General features: G+C 40.6%; 1 protein-coding gene across 2 annotated transcripts; it reads right to left on the bottom strand.

The window, feature by feature from the left end:
• Nucleotides 1–167: 167 nt before the first annotated feature.
• On the bottom strand, nt 168–21,375 carry pargl (poly (ADP-ribose) glycohydrolase, like). Of its 2 annotated transcripts, none has more exons than XM_031732977.2 (16): nt 21,237–21,375; nt 15,197–15,525; nt 14,071–14,160; nt 10,836–10,925; nt 10,574–10,645; nt 10,391–10,477; nt 7,491–7,651; nt 7,327–7,406; nt 7,175–7,247; nt 6,980–7,055; nt 6,740–6,887; nt 4,044–4,122; nt 3,846–3,954; nt 2,419–2,518; nt 1,692–1,820; nt 168–609 (listed from the first exon to the last, which is right to left on the bottom strand). In XM_031732977.2, exons 2-16 carry the CDS (start codon nt 15,521–15,523, stop codon nt 497–499), a joined length of 1,734 nt encoding a protein of 577 aa, XP_031588837.1. In that variant the 5' UTR covers nt 15,524–15,525; nt 21,237–21,375; the 3' UTR covers nt 168–496. The 2 variants fall into 2 exon arrangements, with proteins under 2 accessions (XP_031588837.1, XP_039471106.1); XM_039615172.1 differs by having other exon boundaries at nt 15,197–15,369.
• Between the last annotated feature and the right edge of the window lie 356 nt (nt 21,376–21,731).

The raw sequence follows: 21,731 nt of genomic DNA, 5'->3' as shown, positions 1-21,731 counted from the left end.
GGAGTGCACTGAAAAATATATCCCAGTCTTATTGTGCAAATAGTGTTTTATTAAGGTAACTATCCATGTGTATTTTGTGTATTTGTTAAAAAATGTATGCAGCATCTCAAATACTGAAAGTTTCTATCAGTCTAGTATTAAATAAAATTCCACACATACTGGCAATAAACTGTCATATAAGTAATTTAATGAGATTGCAAAATTACAAGAAATTTTAAGAATTACAGTATGTCTGCAGTTTTTGTATTTTATCTTCAGAATGTTTTCTGACCACAGCTCCAGGTGTCTGGCAATGTAAATTTTAGCATGAAGCAGATTAGACAGACCACTGTCTTAACTCTCGAAGCGCACACCAAAATTATGCTATTTGGAAGTTTATTTTGTTCTTGGCACTTCAAAATAATTGTCTTCTCAAAATGATTAAGTAGCTCAGTATTTTCTTCTGTTATAAAAACAACCTTCCAAGATTTTAGTGCAAATTTGGATACAGACTTCTTTACAGATGACTCTTGGAGTTTCTGATGTTTTTTTTGATGAAGTCAAACAGATCCACATCTGAATCACGGTGCTTGGCAGAGCTAAACTCACACAGAAGTTTGTACAGTGTCCCTGTCAAAAAGGCATAAAAAGGTATATTAGAAAATTATAGAAAAACCACTTTTTACAGCCAAATTCTGAAAAGTTATATCTTAAAAAAATTGGCATTCAGCTCTAAATAATTAAAGAACATGACATAGTTTGATTCTGATTATAAGGGTGTGGTTCTGGGAGAGGTGAAACAGAGGGTTCTAGGGACATGGGCATTATTAGAAGAAGCTGGTTTTCTTGGTGTTACTGACTAAGTTTAGTTTACCTAATAAGGCAGACAAATTCCTAGCTACCAAATGTAACAGGTCAGTAAAGCAAACATGTGGCAGGCGTGTGGCCTCTGGCTCTGCTGCAATGGAGGGGTGGTACGGTAAGCTCGCGGGGTGGTGCCGGGAGGTCGGAGGGCACAGGTGAGAGGGATTACAACTAATGAACTCTGCCCCCCTTTTAGTGTCTGGAGTCGGGAAGGAGCGGTGTGTGGTGTGGGAAGTAGCTGGAAAGCTGGCTTCCCGGTTGAATACAGAGTACCGAAGCAGTAAAAAATGCTGTAGGTCAAAATAAAAGTGCTGTGACCAACAATCGAAATCTGTGTGGGTCCTAATCACTTCACATGACACTAACAAAATACTATGTGAAGCTGCATCAGTGTTTCTTTTGTTATCCTTATGAGGAGTTTGTGTTGGAGTCAGTTATGCTGGGAGCTGTCACTTGTGAATGTTTTTGGTCAGTGGACTCCATTTCTAAGTTAACATTAGATGGCGTTGCTTACTGTCAATACAGAAAGTGGAGGCACTGAGGCAAGACATTCAGACACAAGTGTGATCATCCTTCGAAATTTACGGAAAAAAAATTAATCATTCAAATAAAAATCACTCTCCAGGCTGTTAAAGGCATCCAAGAAGTCAGGAAAGGTCTCCATTTCCCTTATATTAAAGGCCAATGTCTGCAGGTTTTTAGAAATACCGCTTTCAGTCACACACCAGCTAATCCTTTTTAAGAAATTATTAAGTGTTCAGTAAATGAACTGGAAAATGCGCGAGCTTTAAAGTAATGTGATGTTAGAAACTGGAGAAAAGAAAACTGCATGTCTTGGGAACACTCACCTACTGTAATCCCTTCTGCGAACATCAACTCATATATGTGCTGTAGGCTTTGCTTCAGATATTCATCCCCAAAGGTGAAGAAAGCCAAACCCCTCTTTGCCTTTGCTGCTGCCATCAGCTGGATCAGAGCTGCACATGAACAGATAAGAAATTACATACATTTATTTCATGTTGCACTGTGACAGACAGACTTCCCTAATCCTAACCCTTCAACTGTTGTGATTCAGTGCTATATAAATTAAACTGAAGTGAATTGAATTGTCTTGTTTTCTGTCTAGACCAATAAGACATGATTACTCTATTTGCTAAATATATCCTCTTAAACTGTGTTAATCTGTGTACGGTAAGTGTATTTCTGCCTGACGACAGGGTAATAAAGATGTGGTGAGATCCTGTATAAATAGGTTTCCTCTGTTTCGGTGAATTCCTCATTACACTGCTGTATGGACTAAATTCCTTCTTGCAAGAATAAAATTCTCCAGCAGTTGACTTTTTTTTATTTAATGCACCAAATTTCCCCAACAAATGTTGCACTCAGTTTGTTCTAAACCATTTGTTTGGTTTGTAGAAATAGGTCACATTTATACATTTAATCAGCTGGATTTTTTTGGTGTCAGAAGCTCCAAATCAAAGTGTAATCCTGCATATATGATCAAGCATATCACTTTAGTCCTTACACTAAACTTAGAGACCTTTACACTAAACTAATGAATATAAGGAAGTTCACCTTTGAGTTGTGGGTCTCCATTAAAGGCGCCACAGCCCCATTTTCCCGTAGCGATATCTGGCTTTTCATGCCCATCGTACCCTTTAAATCCACAGTATGCCTTCAAAGATACATGAGAATAATTAATTTTAGAATGCAGTCATACATTATAAGCATGGGTTTACCTTTAAGTAGCATTATAAGGTTTACTATAACTTTTAAACAAGTAATACAAAAATGTCACAGATGAAAAGTAAAATATAAGTATGCAATTATTAATTAATTAAATTTGTATTTATACATGCCCAGTCAGAGGGCTTGGACAAACCCACTCATTTATTTTTTTTTAAAATGTCAGGGTTTTTTTGTTTTTTGTTGTTTGGTTTTATAATCATGAGATTGTCATCTGGGAAGGTTTTCAGTTCTTTGTAGAATTGCATTTATGTCTCATTTCCTATTTACAATACAGCATGGTTACACACAAAAAGTTTTGTTAAGGCACAGTTATTCACTTATTCACATAGTTTTTCCCAATTGCTGTTACGGCCCTGGCCTGGGGAGCTGTTTTGGACTAAGCACACAATCTTGCCACCATGCACACTGCAGCAACTCTGTTTTGTTGTGAAATTGCCTCACAAGTTGAATTCTGCTCACATGCTCTTCTAACTAATATCCAATCTGTAGGACACAGGCACTGGTAACATTTAACATCACCTTTTTGATTTCTAGCTTCAAACTCATGATGCTGTCTGACATTCTCGTCACCTCCACCGCACATTAAAGTGCTCATAAAAGACACCTAAAGCAACACACATGCTTCAATACCTAGGAGGAAGGGCATCTGGTGTAAAATAAATAAATAAATAAATGATCTGCCAAACCAGTTGAAATAGCTTTCAGCCAGTTGAAAGGTTGAAGATGAAGTTGAAAATTATTTACTTCAGAGTTCATTAAAATTACCCCCCAATAGAAACTACCACCCAGCAAATTAGAGTATAAACCACATTAGCAATTTATAGGAGATTGCCTGAATCAGCCTTTCATAGTGGAACTACCATGACTCAGGGACACCTATAAGAAGAGAACTGCTGGGAACAAGACAAAAATTTAGACATTTAGCTATTTATTTAAACCTGGACTTTGGTTTGGTTTAGTGTGTCCAAATGTGAGACTTTTGTGTCCATCCACCAAGAGAATGTAATGGTGATGGATCTCTTGTGTCTAAGTGGAGCACAGGATCTGGGCCTCACTATCTGCCAGTCGTAACCCAGCTGAAATGGTTTGAGATTATCCAATCCTACATTGGGTAGTAAACAGTGTAGTATAGGCTTCCATGTGTGTGTAAATGGAATACACAGCTCAAATTGAGTCTTTTCCTTTGTGCTTCTTTCTTTTCTGCCAACAAAGAAGAACCAAGGGAACAATAAATAACACATAATAAACTTCACCTTGTTCAGTTCTCGGTTAATGTGTTTCCTTTTGTACTGATCCATGCTGTGTCTGAAGTTCATAGCATCAATGGCCAGGATTTGTGTCTTACGCCGAGCCCATTGATCCCTAAAAATTGCAAAATGCATCAGGACACTCAATAAAAAGTTCTAAAAAAAAAAAGTTATAAAGGCAAATAATGAATGACCCCCTCAGACCTTTCAGACTGATCTTCATAAGGACCTGCCCACTCAAAGGAGTCTCCAAAACCTGAATAGGAGCTGAACTGCTGTGAGCCTGAGAAACAGACAACAAAACAGGAGGAAATGAGTGTGAATAAGGGCAAAACCTTTTCAGTTGTACATTAATACAAATATTGATACACATTCATTTTTAGTGAATATATTTATTATGATTTTTTGTACTATATTCCTTTTCCCCATTTTTAATTTCCTAGAGCTATTTATTTTAGGATTATCTTTGTATTCGAGTGGAGGCACTTCTAATGTTTCCATGTGTCTTTTATGTGTAAAATCTTTACGTATGTTGGTAAATAGACTTCAGCGAACAGGGTTTACAAGGGGTTATACTGTATATAAAATTGAAAAATTACTTGTTTTCAACTATCTTTATAACTCTGCGTTATTATAGTTACATTATAACCAATCTGGTCCTTTTTATCCACTTAAAATATGTTTACAGAACTATTGTTACATTTGTTGCAATTTCCACTGTCCTCTTGGCCAGATTACTCTTAAAAAAACATTTTTAATCTCAACGAGATTTTTTAACTGGATAAGTAAGGGATATATGAAAGTCACTGCCAAACACTGATTGCGGCTTCTACCTTGTTACAGGAATGTTGTTTGGGACTCAAGATGATTTGATATCATTCATGAAGGATACATTTGACATATGTTTCACATATTATACACCAGCAAGTTATTTATAGCGTTTTAAATATGAGCAATCAGTTTTTGGCAAACACCGGAAATAAGTTATTGGCAGACAATCACTTTTTGGACACAACACCGGCATCTCACAGATTCTGAAGCTGCAGGTTTCGTCACTTTGACCAAAATTGACTGAAACAGCAGAAGAAGATCAAAACTACACTTCGCATTTGAAAAACACTGTCATGAATTTTGTGTTACGTTCGCTGTTTTCCTTCCACCACAATACTTCAAGACCAGCTTACCATCAAAAATCTCTGTTTTCTGCATTATTCACTTGCTTATTACGCACCAGTCTACCACTGTGTACAGTGCTGCCGGGTTTTTTTGTTGTTGTTGTTGTTGTTGTTGTTGTTGTTTTCAAAATTGACCTCCGACAAGAAAACATTTTTGATCTTCTACAGAATATTTTTTAAGCTATAAAAAGCCAGGCCAGGAAAATTTCCTTCATGTTTTTCTGTGTTTTATCCTCAGTTACTTTGACACAACAGCATCTGCTGTGATGCTTATACCTTTGAAGTCTCATAATTGTAGCTGAAGAGGTAGAGCAGGTCATCTGCTGATTGGAAAGTTTGTGGTTCAATCCCTGTCTCCCCCAGTCTGCATGCCAAATATCCTTGGGCAAGATACTAACTCCAATGCTCCAATGCATCCATCGGAGTATGAATGTGTGTGAATGTTAGTTAAAAAGCACTGAAAAGCATAGAAATTAGTGCTGGTGTGAATTAGTGAATGTGGCATGTTGTATAAAGTGCTTTGAGGGCTCGAGGAGTAGAAAAGTGCTATAGGAATCAGCCCGGTCCATGTACCTAACCAATATCTGATTTAAAAACATGAGGACTTACATGTAAGTTTTAAATTTCTAGTTTATCAAATACCACTGAGCAGAACTTTGTCATTTAAATATAACCTCTCTTCCTCCTCTCCTATCCCGTCTTTCTCAACTTTCTCCATCTCTGAATAAAGTTATCTCTCTTTGTTTTCTCTCACTGTGAAATACAGCAGCTTTACCTTTAGCTAGCAAACAACCCCAGCCCACTTTAACCCCAAATTAGGGCACATGTCTTTACCTATTTCATCTCTTGTTATGTGACATACCCTGGTTATTAATACATGACTAGAATTGCTTTGTATGTGTTACTGTTTAGGCTCAAATCAGTTTGATCTTTGAAGGCTCATAGTGATGTGAAAAAATGTGAAAATGTGCAAGAATTTACAGACTGTAAATGGGAGAAAAAGTATCTAATATCCAAAGAAAAACTTCCAAACACGTTCATGAATCCTGGAGAAATGCTGTTACTAAGACTAATTGGAACAAGATAGAAAGAATTGAGGGATGGCTTGAGACTTTTGCACAGTATTTTGATTGTTGATTAATTTGTCATTTTGCCTCAAGTGAAAGAAAATAATTATAGTGAACTGTAATTCACCAGAACTCAAAGCAGCATCCTTACACTGCATTTAAGTAATTATTGTAAAATAACTATGACAGGTATAATTCACATCAGTTGATCTCCCTGTTTCTGACTTTCCATGTATACACACAGAAAGCTAGAGAGGTCCCAACACAGAGCTATGCTGCAATACTACAATTTATTTAGTAACATGGTCCTAACTGAATTAGATTCTTTTTGTTGTTTTTTTGATGAGTATTTTCATTTCAAAATGTAATTGTTAGTTTTATTTTCTTTATCCATCCTTACTTTTTTTGTCTTAAATTCATGTTATAGTTGATTTTTTAAATAACCATTTATGTTTTCTAAAATATGAGTGTGTTATTCACTTATTAAAATAGCTATGAATTAAAAAAAGAAATCTTTATAGTAGAAAAGATGGAACCAGTTGTTATTTGATATTTTGGCTTCAAAAATGAAATTAATTAATCATTTTAATCATTCAGGCAATTTTTGTATGAAATCAGCCTAATTTTTGTGAGATGATTGATCCATTTATGAACAAACCTGTAATGATCAGACACTCATTATCTTCAAGTTTCTCTGTGAAGAGGCGAGCTACAATCAGTTCTGGATTTATGAGGAACAGGATCTCCTCCTGCAACAGACCAGAGCCCAGCACACCTCCACCTATCAAGCTGTTGGCGAAGTCTACCTGCACATAGATATACATAGACACACAAATAACCAAATCCCAAACATAAAACATGAAACTGTAAATAATTATTCATGTGGGACAGTTCTTACCTGAAGCATGCCTTTACCTTCAAGCTCAATCTGACCTTCTGAGGTGATATGAAGTTTAGACAGATTCTCCTTACAGCTATCACATTATCAACAACAACATGATTTAGAGAAAATCAAGATAGTAAAGGTGGTAACACAGCTGCTGCTTTACCACAGCAGATCTATCTATTTATCTATCTATCAATCAGTTATTACCTTTCCCATGTGGGCATGTCTGTGTAGCTGAGGCACTCCCTGTGAAATGTCACCAGTCCTTTTGGTCGGGTACCTGCAATGACATTGATAAACACCCATGGACTCTTACTGAGATGTCTCACAAACGGACAGAATGGGAGGATTCAACTTACTTTCATCTGTAACCTCTTTAAAATAATGCATGATGGCCCTCAGCTTTTCTCTCTTCCTCTCTGACCAGTTTCCAAATAGACTGTGTAGAGAATGATTATTAACAATTAACACACATTGGGCACACAGAATGAGAGACTATAGTAAAGGGAATTTTTTTTCTAACCTGTTGAAGTTGATGGTGGGGTAACCAGCGTACTCTGCAGTGGGATTGGAGGTGTTTCGGTGAGGGAAGGTGCAAAAAAAAGCATTGGCAAGTAGGCAGGATATCTGAACCTGAGACAATGTGATGGTTGCACTCTGTCCCTTTCGTAGAAGCGGGATGGCCTGAGAACATGGAAACGCATTTTGTCAGTCAGATTATTTGATTTCAGGAGAACTTAATTTTAGTTTTCTCATCGAAGACTATTCTTTTTAGAATACAAATGTCCTTAATAATGTTGTTTCAAATTAATTGGTGTTAATTTGTCCAAAGGTGTCATGGTACTGAGTTAATTATATGAAGTGCTCTGCAGACCCACATATACATAACAGTTTAGTGTAACATTATAACGTCAACAACTAGGACCAACCAGGAATGCTGTCTACTTTTGTTCATATTTATGTTCATTTTGATCATCATGCGTACAACAAAAAGGCGTTAAAAGTAAACTTTTTTTAAACCTTTTCACAGTAAGCTTTGCTGTTCTTCCCTGTTGTTTTATACAATCAGCAGTCTACCTACTTGTAGTATAGGATAAAAAAAGTTCCTGTTTTTACTGGAACCTTTTTGCCTTAAGGTGGCTGCTGTTGTGATTTGGCACTATTGTGGTAGGACTTGACTTAAGCGGCCAAAGAAGTGCAGGAGACTGATGCTGTCCAGTGTAGCAAGTGATTTATTCACCATTTTGTGACCCAAACAATATTTACAAAAAATAAATAAGAAACTCAACTCCAAATTAAGTCAGTTCAACTAAATATAACTGAACTTAAATCAACGGAAATTAAGGTCAAACTGCACACAGCTACACTGACCTGAACCTTTCTTCTCAAACACCTGAGTTCTTCTGCTTAAATAGTCCACTTAACCAAACGATTTCTCCTCTGGACTATTCCATTCAGTAGGTAGGTAAGATAAACATGATTATATTCAAACCTCTACTGCTACTCTTTACTGGCAACAAACTCTACATTTCCTCCTTTTGTTTCTGGAAGACAGGTAGGTAAGGTAAGTTCTAAACAATACAAATTAACCGTTGAAATAAAGAACATGTTAACTTAACAAACTTGTAGGAATTGATTTAAATCAAGATGTTATATTATATAATCTGTAAAACTGCAAAACATAAACAAACCCGGGATAGTAGATGTTTGCCTATTGCAGATTACATGTGAAATATGGTTAAATCAAAACAAGAATGTTAACTAAGAATATGGACAAACGGTGTTCTCACCCACTTTGTCACAACTATATAAAAAAAATTGAATTGAACTGTTATTTTGCAGAACTGCTCACAAATGTATCTGTACTCTCTGTGTTGTTCCACAGTCTCTATATTAAGAGACTTCACACCCAGAGACTTCGCAAACCATTGGACTACAGCCTACTTTTATATGTAAAATGGTAAAATGGCCTGTATTTGTATAGCGCTTTACTTAGTCCCTAAGGACCCCAAAGCGCTTTACACTACATTCAGTCATTCACCCATTCACATACACATTCACACACTGGTGATGGCAAGCTACATTGTAGCCACAGCTGCCCTGGGGCGCACTGACAGAGGCGAGGCTGCCGGACACTGGCGCCACCGGGCCCTCTGACCACCACCAGTAGGCAACGGGTGAAGTGTCTTGCCCAAGGACACAACGACCGAGACTGTCCGAGCCGGGGCTCGAATCGGCAACCTTCGGATTACAAGAAAAGCAGAAAGCAGAAGCAGAAAAGCAGTGTGAAGATTAACAGCTGCTTTGGTTTTGAATCCAAAGCGTTTTGAATCCAAACCTTTGACATACTTTTGGAGTTGAAAAAATAAGTACCTTTCAGATACTGAAAACATAAACGTGTCGGCTTTAGGTCTAAATAAGCATCCTGATCACAATCTAATTAAAGTCACCAAGGCATTTTTAATAGGTTATGTATCAGTGCTGCACAATTAGACAAGTTTTAATATTAATCGCAATTTTGGCTTCCCACAACAGATGAACATGAGTGAATGATACTGTAAATTTCTGAGGGGGCAGTAGAATACAAACCAAAGGCAAAAGCAACACTGCCCACACGCCTGTATGTTCTAATTACACACATGACAATCACAGTTGACTTTATTTTGCTTCTCGGAGATGTACTTTGAATGAGCACCTTACTGATCTTCAAATGAACGAACTTAAATGTAAAGGCGAAAGCAATGTCCTAATGACTTTGTGTTAAGATTTTGCACATTTTTAAATTTTATATATTCTTTGAATTTTTCTCCAAAAGAGGGGCTGAATTCAGGTGAACAAGGAGGAGCATAATTATTTTAATGCAATAATTTGTACATTTGCAGGAATGTAGCAAAGCATTAATGTTGCATTGCTTAAATGACAGCACACCAAAACGATTTTTGTCAATCAAATCAATGAATAATGATGATAACTTGAAGACTAGATGTAAGTGGGGGAGACACAAAACAAGAGAGCTTTATAGATCGATGCTTTTTAACCGCTTCCACCAACATCAGATGCTTATTGCTTCATTCCTTTTCAGCATATTGTCATTCATGTAGTCTGAGGAGAAAGTAGGGTCCTACACCTTTTGCGCCCCAAGACATATATTGGATTTTTTTTCTGTTTAATTTAAAGAATTTTACTTTTAGTGACATTTCAAGATACTGACTCAGAATTTGGGGCTACTTCAAACAGACTTTTGAGCATTTTCAACTGTTCCAGTTTCAATTTTACAATTTTTGGCAATTCATTGTTTATATGAAAATGCTATTCTCCTGATTTTAAGGTAAAAGTTTTATGCATTTCTTAGATTTTCCAATAAGATAATTTATTTCAATAGTCAACACAGTATTACTTGTAGAAGATAATTTGAAATGATACCTTATTCACAAAGTCAGGGAGCTTCAAGGCCAATGCAGCAATCTTCGGAAACAGTGTCTTGAAGTAGTTTTCTGTATCTGGAATATTCTGAAAAGAAAATATGTTCATTGCTTATTATTGCTAAATTAAATAGTATTAGTTTGGGGTTTTTTTGACTAACTAATACCAAATATGGGCACTCACCTTATTAAATGTGTGGAGGGCATCAAATGACCACTGATCTTTATATTTGGGGTTATACTTGATGATAGCTTCCTGATGAGAGAAGTTTTAAGACCACCTAATATGCTTTTCTGTCATGTAGATATATAACAATCATGGAAATTCACATTAAGCATGGTCAAAGAATAGCACCCATTTAACTTTTCATGTGTCCTTGGGAACGCATTTCACATTATCAGTGTAAAAATGTACAAGGATTAAATGTCCACTCTTGCCAACATACCTCTACATCTTTGACGCTCACTGTTTTCTTACTGGCCAGAGATTTCAGCTTTTTGGATATCACATCCCACTTTGACTTCTGATTTGCTGACTGAAATGACAATTACATTTATGTGCTCTGTTCCATTTGAGACAACATATAAAATCTGTATTACTTTTATATAAGCCTAAATTAAATAAAATTAAAACATATTTAAAATGTGCTTCATGTTAGTCTCTGTCATTGGGGGTAAATTTGTAAAACTAGCACACAACTGGAGACTATGAGTCATAGTCCTGGGCCCGTATCCCTAAAGATTCTGAGAATCCTCTCAGAGAGCTCCTAACTTAACCTAAAAATTCCTTGCCAGGAGTTTTAGCTTAGAAGTGATTCCAGAACATTTTCAGTGAACTCTGAGCAAGGAATGGATGGAAAATCCTATCTTAGTGAGGAGGTGTGGTTGACCCCGTTGCTAGGTATGAGTCATCATTTCAAAAGCCGTGATTGGTTGATCCTACAAGTTTGATGGAAATGAGCTTTTGGTGAGAATGAGCAAAGGATGTACCCTCAAATCAATAAACATAATTATACACTCTAATCTTATGCTGACTGTAATTGTAAATAATATTTCACATTCAAGAAAATATCTGGAAAATGAATAGTAAGCTGTAGGGGTTATAGCCTAACATTAGAATCTAAAATATGTGAAAACTTAAACTCATTACACCCTGTTCAAATAATGATTCGTGTCTTATTTGCTCATATCAATATCCTAGCTGGCATATTTTGTACTTTCACTCCCATATGGACCCCATTGAAAACAAGATGGCCTATCTCAAGGGGCTGTCCCTAATGAAGAAGAAATCACAACGTTACAAGTCCCAGTGTGGTCTTAACGAGGGTAACACGGCTCAGCTTTTATCAATGTCTGTGATTGCTCGCTGGTCTATTTGTAAAGGCTTGTTAACAAATATCCTACAAACACAGAAAATGGAGAAAAAAGGACTCATAAGCCGAACTGGACTGAGGAGCAAGGTTTGTTGCTGGCCCAGTTGGTGAACGAACATAAAGGTATCTCTCCTGCCTCTTCTGTTGGCCATTTTGTGCAGCTGCTTAGGGGAACTCTTAAGCCACTAAAAGTCCTCTTCCCTGCTCTTAGCAGATCTCGCCTTAGGAGCCCTTTTAAGCGCTAGGAATCTTGAGGAATAGCTTTTATATTAACTGGGATTGTCGTGTCACTTTTAGGGGAAATTCTAAGAAAACGTCACGACTCTGAGAATTTTCTTAGAATTTGGCCGCTAGGAGCCACTTTTTGCACAAAGATTCTTTAGGGATACGGGCCCTGGCTCCCAGCTTTTTGTGTTTTGAACTAAAGGTACTTAACATTTAAGTATTGAGTTACTGAGTTAGTCCAATTTTTGGTTATGGTTTTAGGTTTTGTGGTTTTCTGATTGCTCACTGAGGTTAAGATGCCTCAGTTTTTAGTCCTTTATTTTTTTTATATCTTTTTATATATATATCAAAATCCAATTCAATTTCATTTATATAGCACCAAATCATCACAATAGTTGCCTCATGGTGCTTTATGTTGTAAGATAAAGACTTTACAATTGCAAAGAGAAACCCAACAAAGAGATGATCCCTGTGAGAAGGCACTTGGCAACACTGGAAAAGTAAAAACTCCCTTTTAACAGGAGGAAACATCTGGCAGAACCAGGGTCAGGGAGGGCAGCCTTCTGCCGCAACCGTGTGGGGTTAAGGGAAGGGAGATAGGGCAAAAAACACAAGTGAAGAGAGCATATTGAGAAGATGGGGAAAAGTACTTTGAGAAGCTGATGAATGCAGAATGCAGAGGAGGATAGAAGGGGACAGTTAGTGAATCAGGTAGAGCACTATGAATGAAGTAAATAGAAAAAAAACTGGAATCAAAGGGATATGAAAAAATTATTAAAAAAAAAAAAAAGAAGAAGGAAACAAGCGGAGGACAAGGACCAAATGATCTGTCAGCCCAAGATGAGAAATAACTGCAATAAAAAACAAAAAATCCAGACTCTCCAGGATCCATGGGATAGTGTCAAGAACTTATACTGTGAGTGATGACATCCAGCAATGACAGAACTCATTTTTATGAACCATTTGAAAGACATTTAAGATGAGAAAAGAGATAATGGAATATGTTTAAATTAACAGGCCATGGCTGCAGTGATATACATATTGTACTGCTGTCCGCCTTGCTGAAGACACAAAATGAAACTGTTGATTTACCAGTCAATCTACGCCCCCCTCCTCACTTGAGGTCATGAACTGTGAGTAGTGACTGAAAGAAGGAGATCATGGATACTAGCGACTAGTGACAGTTATTTTAATACATATATTTCAGTACCCTGTGGCTTGCTCATTAGTTTGAATTACTACTGTGTGAACAACATGCATGTCATTGTTTTTCCCTTTCAAAATAAACTTCCAGTCATGCTAAAACACCATTCAACACCAAGTTGCAGTCTTCTTATCTGGTTTTTCTCCAGCTACCTAGATAATACACCTCTTGCAACCTACACAAAGCAATTCTTAGTCTCCAGTGGCTCTTGAATGCCTAAAAACCTGTATAACTTGTCTTGCAGGTTTGAAAAACCTCTGACAGTGAACTTATCTCTGTGCTTGTCCTGCTAGACCTCAGTGCTGCGTTCGATACTGCTGACCATAATATTTTATTACAGCGATTAGAGCTTCATCTTCTCTTCTCCCCTGTTAATCCAGCATTGAATTTAAAATCCTTCTCGTAACATGCATGGTCTTGAGTAATCAGGTTCCATCTTATCTTAAAAAACTTATAGTGCTGTATCACCCCATTAGAGTTCGCTCTCAGACAGCTGGTTAACTTGGTTCCTAAAATATCTGAAAGTAGAATAGGAGACAGAGCCTTGAATCTTTCAGGCCCCTCCTCTGTGGAACCAGCTTCCAGTTTGGATCTCTACTTTTAAGATTAGGCTTAAATGGGCTTGCTGTGTGGCAGGCAGAGCAGGATCCGAATGTAAAACTCTTCTTGTAAAACACATCTGCTCACAGTCTTGAATCAAAGGCTTGTGTCTTAAATTGACTTAATATTACTATTAATGGCAGTTTAATTTCTGAGGTTTTTATTTCTTTTAGTTACTTTGAGTTCTGGTTTGTGACAGCCACTAAACTTTACATAGTTACTTACTTATTTCTCCTGAATAATAAGTGAATCCTTTTGCAGTGAGGAAGCGATACTTGCCTGTGAACAAGGCATCTTCACAAAGTCGCTGTGCCATAGATCTCTCCCTTTCGTAGGTAAAAATTTCCGTTGAGAGTTGAAAGTATCTACCTGAAAGATAAAAAGTATAATTTCAAGAACACAACCAATAGCTGTTTTCCAATAAATCATCCACGCAGTAGGTAGAGTGGTGGCCCCATGATCGGAAGGTCGGGGGTTCAAATCCACTGAACGGCTACCCTGAGGTACCCCTGAGCAAGGTACCGTCCCTACACACTGCTCACCTGGGTGCCCAATGGCTGCCCACTGCTTCACAGAGTGAATGGGTTAAATGCAGAGAGGAATTTCCCCATGGGGATCAATAAAGTACACATTATTATTATTATCATTTTCATTATTATTATTATTATTATAAAGCTCTAGGGTTCTTTGACCATGGGGACTCAGTCTGGAGCCTCCCTCTTCCTTCTGCAGGGATGGGCATGCAGTTATCATCATGACATCTGGCCTCAGGTCTTCACTGCTCTTGAGGGGCTGTGGACAGTGGGTCTCCTGGGCCTTTCTCTGTCTGCCTCTGACTACCAGAGGACATTGTTGCAGTTTCTCATCAGTTATGTTTCATGACTAACACACATACAGAGACACTCATGGTCTCACACAAACAACATAGCAAGATTTTATTTTTGTGAATCTGTTTTTTTAATGTTTTGTTACGCATGCAGTAGTTGGTGGCCAATTGTGATTTTTTTCTTTATTTCTATCTTTTTGTCTTTGCATCCTTTGTTCTCTTTATGGTAAATGGACTAGTTCTTATGAAGAATTCAAAGCGCTTTATACAACCTCACTCCCACAAACACTTTTTTCTATCTGGCATTCATATATATTTATACTTTAGCTGCATTAGAGAGCAACTTGGGGTTATTGTTGTGATCAAGGTTATTTGGTATGCAGACTGGAGGAGCCAGGGATCAAAACCACCAACCTTCCAATTTGTAGATAACCTTCTCTACCTCCTGAGTTAAAGTTTTCCAGTATCGCTTTGCCTTTGTCTTTGCAAATTTGCACCTGCCCACCTATCAGCTCTGGCACTGTAAAACTACATCAATACTAATAGGAATTAATAAATAAATAAATAACTTGGTCTTACATCTATGAGGACTGTGTGTCTCCTGGTGAATCTTAGGGGACCCAGCTTCATGTCTCCATGTTGAAGTCGCTTCATATCCTTCAGCTGACAGCAAGATAAAGTTCTCTCCATCTGTTGAAGGAACTCAGGACACTCTGCTTGTCCATCCTTTACATTCTCTGCACTGCAGATTCCTGAAGAGGACGGCAAGAAGCTGTCTTGATTTGTGCTATCATTGCTGCACTGTTCTTTTTCATGCTTTTCTTTCTCCTTTTGAGGATTCTGCTGTGTATCATGCTGGAGGGCTTCTTTCATCTGAGAGCTGTCATTGTGTTTGTGGCTCTTCATGTCTGAGATATTTAAAGACAAGACATGAAATCAGGATATCAAGAAGAACTTTTATTTTAACTCCAGGACTGAAAAAAAAAAAGATCCCGGATTAATACTTTGAAGAAACAGGCAACCAAATACTAGTCCAACACCTAGTTGGTAAAATCACAAACCCTACAGTGTACAAAACACAATTACACACACTATCATGTCTCGATTTAAAGAAAGAAAGAAAGAAAGAAAGAAAGAAAGAAAGAAAGAAAGAAAGAAAGAAAGAAAGAAAGAAAGAAAGAAAGAAAGAAAGAAAAAGATTTTTTTTTTTTTTTAAAAACATTACTAGAAATTTGCCTGCAGATTAGTCTTTAGGTTCAACGAAACACTAAACCATCCATCCATCCATTCACTTCCGCTTATCCTTTTCAGGTTCGCGGGGGGCGCTGGAGCCTATCCCAGCTGTCTTAGGGCGAGAGGCAGGGTACACCCTGGACAGGTCACCAGTCTGTCACAGGGCTAACACATATACACAGACCACCATTCGCACTCAAATTCACTCCCACATTCACACCAAAACATTAACATTGAACATTAAACATCCACATTGTACTCAAGTCCTGACAGAATGGCATGGCCACACAATGGATCCAACAGACTGGGTGCTGCTGGGTGGGAAGCTGTAGAAGGACTTTCTGAGATTTTCTAAAATTTTTAAAAGAGACATTGTTATATCACCTTTCCGTGAATCGCTACCTTATCGTGGTGGAGGGGTTTGTGTGTCCCAGGGATCCCAGGGGCTATGTTGTCTGGGGGCTTTTGCCCCCTGGTAGCGTCTCCCATGGCAAATTAGTCCTGGGTGAGGGACCAGACAAAGAGCGATTCAGAAGACCCTTATGAAGAGAACATTGAGGGAACAGTTTACCCTGCCTGGGATAGGGTTACCGGGGCCTCGCCCTGGAGCCAGGCCCGGGGAGGGTGCCCGAGGGCAAGCGTCTGGTGGCCGGGCCTTAGTCCATGGGGCCCGGCCAGGCACAGCCCAAAGAGGAGACATGGGCCCATCCTCCCGCAGGCCCACCACCCGCAGGAGGCGCCATAGGGGTCGGGTGCATTGTGTGCCGGGCGGTGGCCAGGAGCAGAGGCCCTGGCGGACTGATCCCCGGCTGCCAAGACTGGCCATAGGGACATGGAATGTCACCCCTCTGGTGGGGAAGGAGCCTGAGTTAGTGCGTGAGGTTGAGAGGTACTGGCTAGATATAGTCGGGCTCACCTCTACGCATGGCTTGGGCTCTGGAACCAGTCTCCTGGAGAGGGGCTGGACTCTGTCTCAGTCTGGAGTTGCCCCTGGTGAGAGGCGGCGGGCTGGGGTGGGTATTCTAATATCCCCTCGGCTTGCTGCCGGTACGTTGGGGTTTTTCCCGGTGGATGAGAGGATTTGTTCCCTGCGCCTCAGGGTCGGGGAACGGGTCTTGACTGTCATCTGCACTTATGCGCCGAGTGGCAGTTCAGAGTACCCAGCCTTCTTAGAGTCCCTGGGGGGGGTGCTGGAAGGTGCCCCACCTGGAGACTCCGTTGTCCTGCTGGGAGACTTCAATGCTCACGTGGGTAACGACAGCGAGACCTGGAGGGGCGTGATTGGGAGGAACGGCCTCCCTGATCTGAACCCGAGCGGTGTTTTGTTATTGGACTTCTGTGCAAATCACAGTTTGGCCATAACAAACACCTTGTTCGAACATAAGAGTGTCCATAAGTGCACGTGGCACCAGGACGCTCTAGGCCACAGGTCGATGATCGATTTTGTAATCGTATCACCAGACCTGCGACCATATGCTCTGGACACTCGGGTAAAGAGAGGGGCTGAGCTGTCAACTGATCACCACCTGGTGGTGAGTTGGATCAGGTGGCGGGGGAGGATGCTGGACAGACCCGGTGCACCTAAACGCGTAGTGAGGGTGTGCTGGGAACGTCTACCAGAGGCCCCAGTCCACGAGATCTTCAACGCACACCTCCGGCAGAGCTTCAACAACATTCCGAGGGAGACTGGGGACATTGAGTCCGAATGGACCATGTTCAGCGTCTCCATCGCCGAAGCTGCTGCATTGAGCTGCGGCCGCAAGGTGGTTGGTGCCTGCCGTGGTGGTAATCCCCGAACCAAATGGTGGACACCAGAGGTGAAGGGAGCCACCAGGCTGAAGAAGGAGTCCTATCGGGCTTGGTTAGCCTGTGGGACTCCGGAGGCAGCCGACGGGTATCGACAGGCCAAGCGGAATGCGGCTCGGGCAGTGGCTGAAGCAAAAACTCGGGTGTGGGAGGAGTTCGGAAAGGCCATGGAAAAAGACTTTCAGACTGCCTCGAAGAGATCTGGCAAACCGTCAGGCATCTCAGGAGGGGAAAGCGGTGCTCTACCTGCACTGTGTATAGTGCTGGCGGAGCGCTGCTGACGTCGACTGAGAAAATTGTCAGGCGGTGGAAGGAATACTTCGAGGACCTCCTTAATCCCACTGACACGTCTTCTGAGGAGGAAGCAGAGTCTGGGGATGAGGGGAATGACCCGCCAATTTCCGGGGGCGAGGTCACTGAGGCAGTTAAACAACTCCTTGGTGGCAGAGCCCCTGGTGTTGATGAGGTCCTGGTGTTGATGAGGAATAAGTCGGACTCGTTCCCGGTGGGTGATGAGCTCCACCAGGGCTGCCCTTTGTCACTGGTTCTGTTCATAATTTTTATGGACAGGATTTCTAGGCGCAGCCAAGTGGCGGAGGGCTTTCACTTCGGTGGCCTCAGAATCTCATCTCTGCTTTTTGCGGATGACGTGGTTCTGTTGGCTTCATCGGGTGAAGGCCTCCAGCTCGCAGTGGAACGGTTCGCAGCCGAGTGTGAAGCAGCGGGAATGAGGATCAGCACCTCCAAATCTGAGGCCATGGTTCTCAGCCGGAAAAGGGTGGAGTGCCCACTCCGGGTCGGGGATGAGTTCCTGCCCCAAGTGGAGGAGTTCAAGTATCTCGGGGTCTTGTTCGCGAGTGATGGGAGAAGGGAGCCGGAGATCGACAGACGGATTGGTGCTGCGGCTGCAGTGATGCGGACGCTGCACCGGTCCGTCGTGGTGAAGAGGGGGCTGAGTGTAAAAGCGAAGCTCTCAATTTACCGGTCGATCTACGTCCCTACCTCACCTATGGCCACGAGCTGTGGGTAGTGACCGAAAGAACGAGATCGCGGATACAAGCGGCAGAAATGAGCTTCCCCCGAAGGGTGGCCTCTCCCTTAGAGATAGGGTGAGAAGTTCGGCCATCCGGGAGGGGCTCAGAGTAGAGCCGCTGCTCTTCCACATCGAAAGGAGCCAGTTGAGGTGGTTCGGGCATCTGACAAGGATGCCTCCTGGGTGCCTCCTGGGTGAGGTGTTCCGGGCATGTCCCACCGGGAGGAGACCCCAGGGCAGACCCAGGACACGCTGGAGAGATTATATCTCTCGGCTGGCCTGGGAAGCATTAGTGTTCCCCGGATAAGCTGGAGGAGGTGGCTGGGGAGAGGAGGTCTGGGCTTCTCTGCTTAGGCGGCTGCCCCCGCGACCCGGCCTCGGATAAAGCGGATGAAAATGGATGGATGGATGGATGGATGGATGGATGGATGGATGGATGGATGGATGGATTGTTATATCAGTGAGGTTTTTTCTGACATGAAGGCTATTATCATCATGCATCTTTGACTGCTTTACTATTCAAACATCTCTGATATTTTTGATTGAATATACCACATGGAAATGGTTAAAGAGATAAAAAAAAAATCACAGCTTGCCCATTCTTCCCGTGCCACACACACCTCAACCTTTATCTCCAGCTCTTCATCCTCAGTGCTGCAGCCGCTCTCAAGCCACTATGCCATACTGTCCTGCTTGACAGCTGCACCACCTCAAACTGAGGCTCCAGTGAGAACTGGGAGATCGCATAGCCTTTCAAGGCCATCCACCTACTGGACTTATGACCAGTAAGTGAACCCCATCCTCCCTGCGGTGGACTCAGCCATGATCCTTCTTACTGGACCTGGGACTGCCTGAGTGTAAGTGTTCTCTGCCGACACCACCCAGCTTTCGAACCCTGGCACTGTTCCTGACTGGCTAGTCTGAGATTACACTACCAGGGGATGCTGTCGGCTCCACCCTGGGTCCAGCATTGTTCCTGGCTGCACCAATTTATACACTTTTTTGATACAATATTATGATTCCCCCTTGCCTTGTTCTTGGTCCTCCCATGCCACACATAGACAACTCACTGCAAGGGCAATCCCCAAGCCTGTGTGGCCAGTGGGAGTCCTTGGTGTTAAGGTTTGTATACAGTATCAGTGTATTTAAAATACTGGCGTACAGAGACTTTGAAATTGTAATATGATCATAGAATTGTTTGAATGTTTTGTTAGGTAAGGACTTAGGCTAAAGATCACATGTCAGCTGTCTGACAGTCAGCATAGAAAAAAGCATGGACAGACTATGCGGGAAGATTGCACTCTAGACAGCAAAGCAATAATCTTCAACATGGTAGAGATTATAGATTGGTGAAACCAATAATCCCATGTTCTTCAGTCTAAGTAACAATACTACAATGAAACTACATATAGCCAGACATAGGTTTGTCTAAGTGTTAATATTCTACAAGGCCTATAGTGAAAATGAGTGAAAAACAGCCAATGTCCATAGCAAAACTTTGAAAGACTGTCAAAGCCTGGAGATCTATTGCTCCAGACCCATTTTTAAAAAATACAAGAAAGCCTTGGTCCTCAGAAGCAAAATATGGTAATGATCTAATCATCAAAATATTTTTTGAGGGTATACTGTTCAATTTAAGTGGCTTCTAGCCTACTAATACATGTTCTTGGTCACGGATCTCCACAGTTGAGCTTTCGTAGCCGTGTTGTGCATTTTTCTCTTTGAGTAATCACTTGAGTTCTGTGGCTGGGAGCCCCTGCAATCTGCACATTGCTTACTGAAGGACAGGTTGAATTTTTAATAAGGATATATATATATATATATATATATATATATATATATATATATATATATAAAGTTCGAATGAATTTTATTCCAAATAAAGATCATTGTTTAAAAGTATCTGGTTGTTTGATCATCCTTGTCCTCTGCACACTTGACCAGACCTTTTTAACAAAAGGTGGGGGCAGTAGTACCCCTCTTTCTGCGGCACTGTTCAAAATAATGCATGCTGTAGCAACATGCCTTGTGCTATTGTGCAGACTAACTCTGTGTGCTTAAGGAGGCCAAATGCAGCGATTACTCTTTCCACGAGAAGGTAGCTGGGCTAGTTTGTTTCCAAACTGCTACACCGCTGGAAAAGTATGGATAATAGAAACGGAAAACGCTCTTGATCTCACGCGATTGGCTCCAAACTAGTGAGCTCATGTTCACTTTTTAAACTCCATTTCCTCATAAATCATAATTCATACTCACAATTTAGCAGAAAGAAGTTCAGAATGAAACAATTTAACACTAAGAAAACCCTAGGGCTACCTGGAGGGGGACAATAGGAAGCAGCTTAAGCAGCAGTTTTATTAGTTAATGTGTATGTAGTTTAGGGTAAGTATTGTCCTTTACAGTCAAGACTGTGAGGATATTGGTTGCAGTTTTTAAATCAACAGCGCTTAAAAGCAAAACTAGCGACGTTCAAAACATATAGGCTACAAGACGAATATGCGAGGGTTAAAGACTAAAGTCCTGCCATTACACACGGAAACCACTGACCTTTCAACGCAGACTTCTCCGAAGATGTTCACATTTAATGGATTTTAACTGCAATGTTAACTGTTGGTTTTATGGCTGTAAAAACAGTCGTCACCAAACCAGACACACTCAGAGTATGTGGCTTTTAGTTCACTTTCACTTTGACACGAAAACGAAAGTAAGGTTCAGGGAGCAGCTATTGGTTAAACTGCTACTACTTTCATTACTCAAGAAACGGCCTATGGTCACTGTGTAACACAAGGCATATTTTGAATACTTTGCTATTATAAGCTACAGTATTACTGTGTCCAATGAATTAAAAATTATTACGGAGTTAACATGGAACTAGTTCCCTAATGTCTTAATGATTGTACTGTAGCGTATAACTTTTGTAAAACAAAAGGATGAAATGAGCTTAAACCCTCCCCTGATGATCCTGCCACGAGATCGTTATTAGAGCGTCATTAGCGTCGTTTTCTTTTTAAAGTATTCTTTTGTTTCTTTTTCTTTTTTCTT

This window comes from Oreochromis aureus, linkage group 7 (assembly GCF_013358895.1).
Source record: "Oreochromis aureus strain Israel breed Guangdong linkage group 7, ZZ_aureus, whole genome shotgun sequence".
Classification (NCBI taxonomy): Eukaryota; Metazoa; Chordata; class Actinopteri; order Cichliformes; family Cichlidae; genus Oreochromis; species Oreochromis aureus.
The sequence above is the reverse complement of the archived record's forward strand: the minus strand, read 5'-3'. Positions and strand labels throughout refer to the sequence as shown.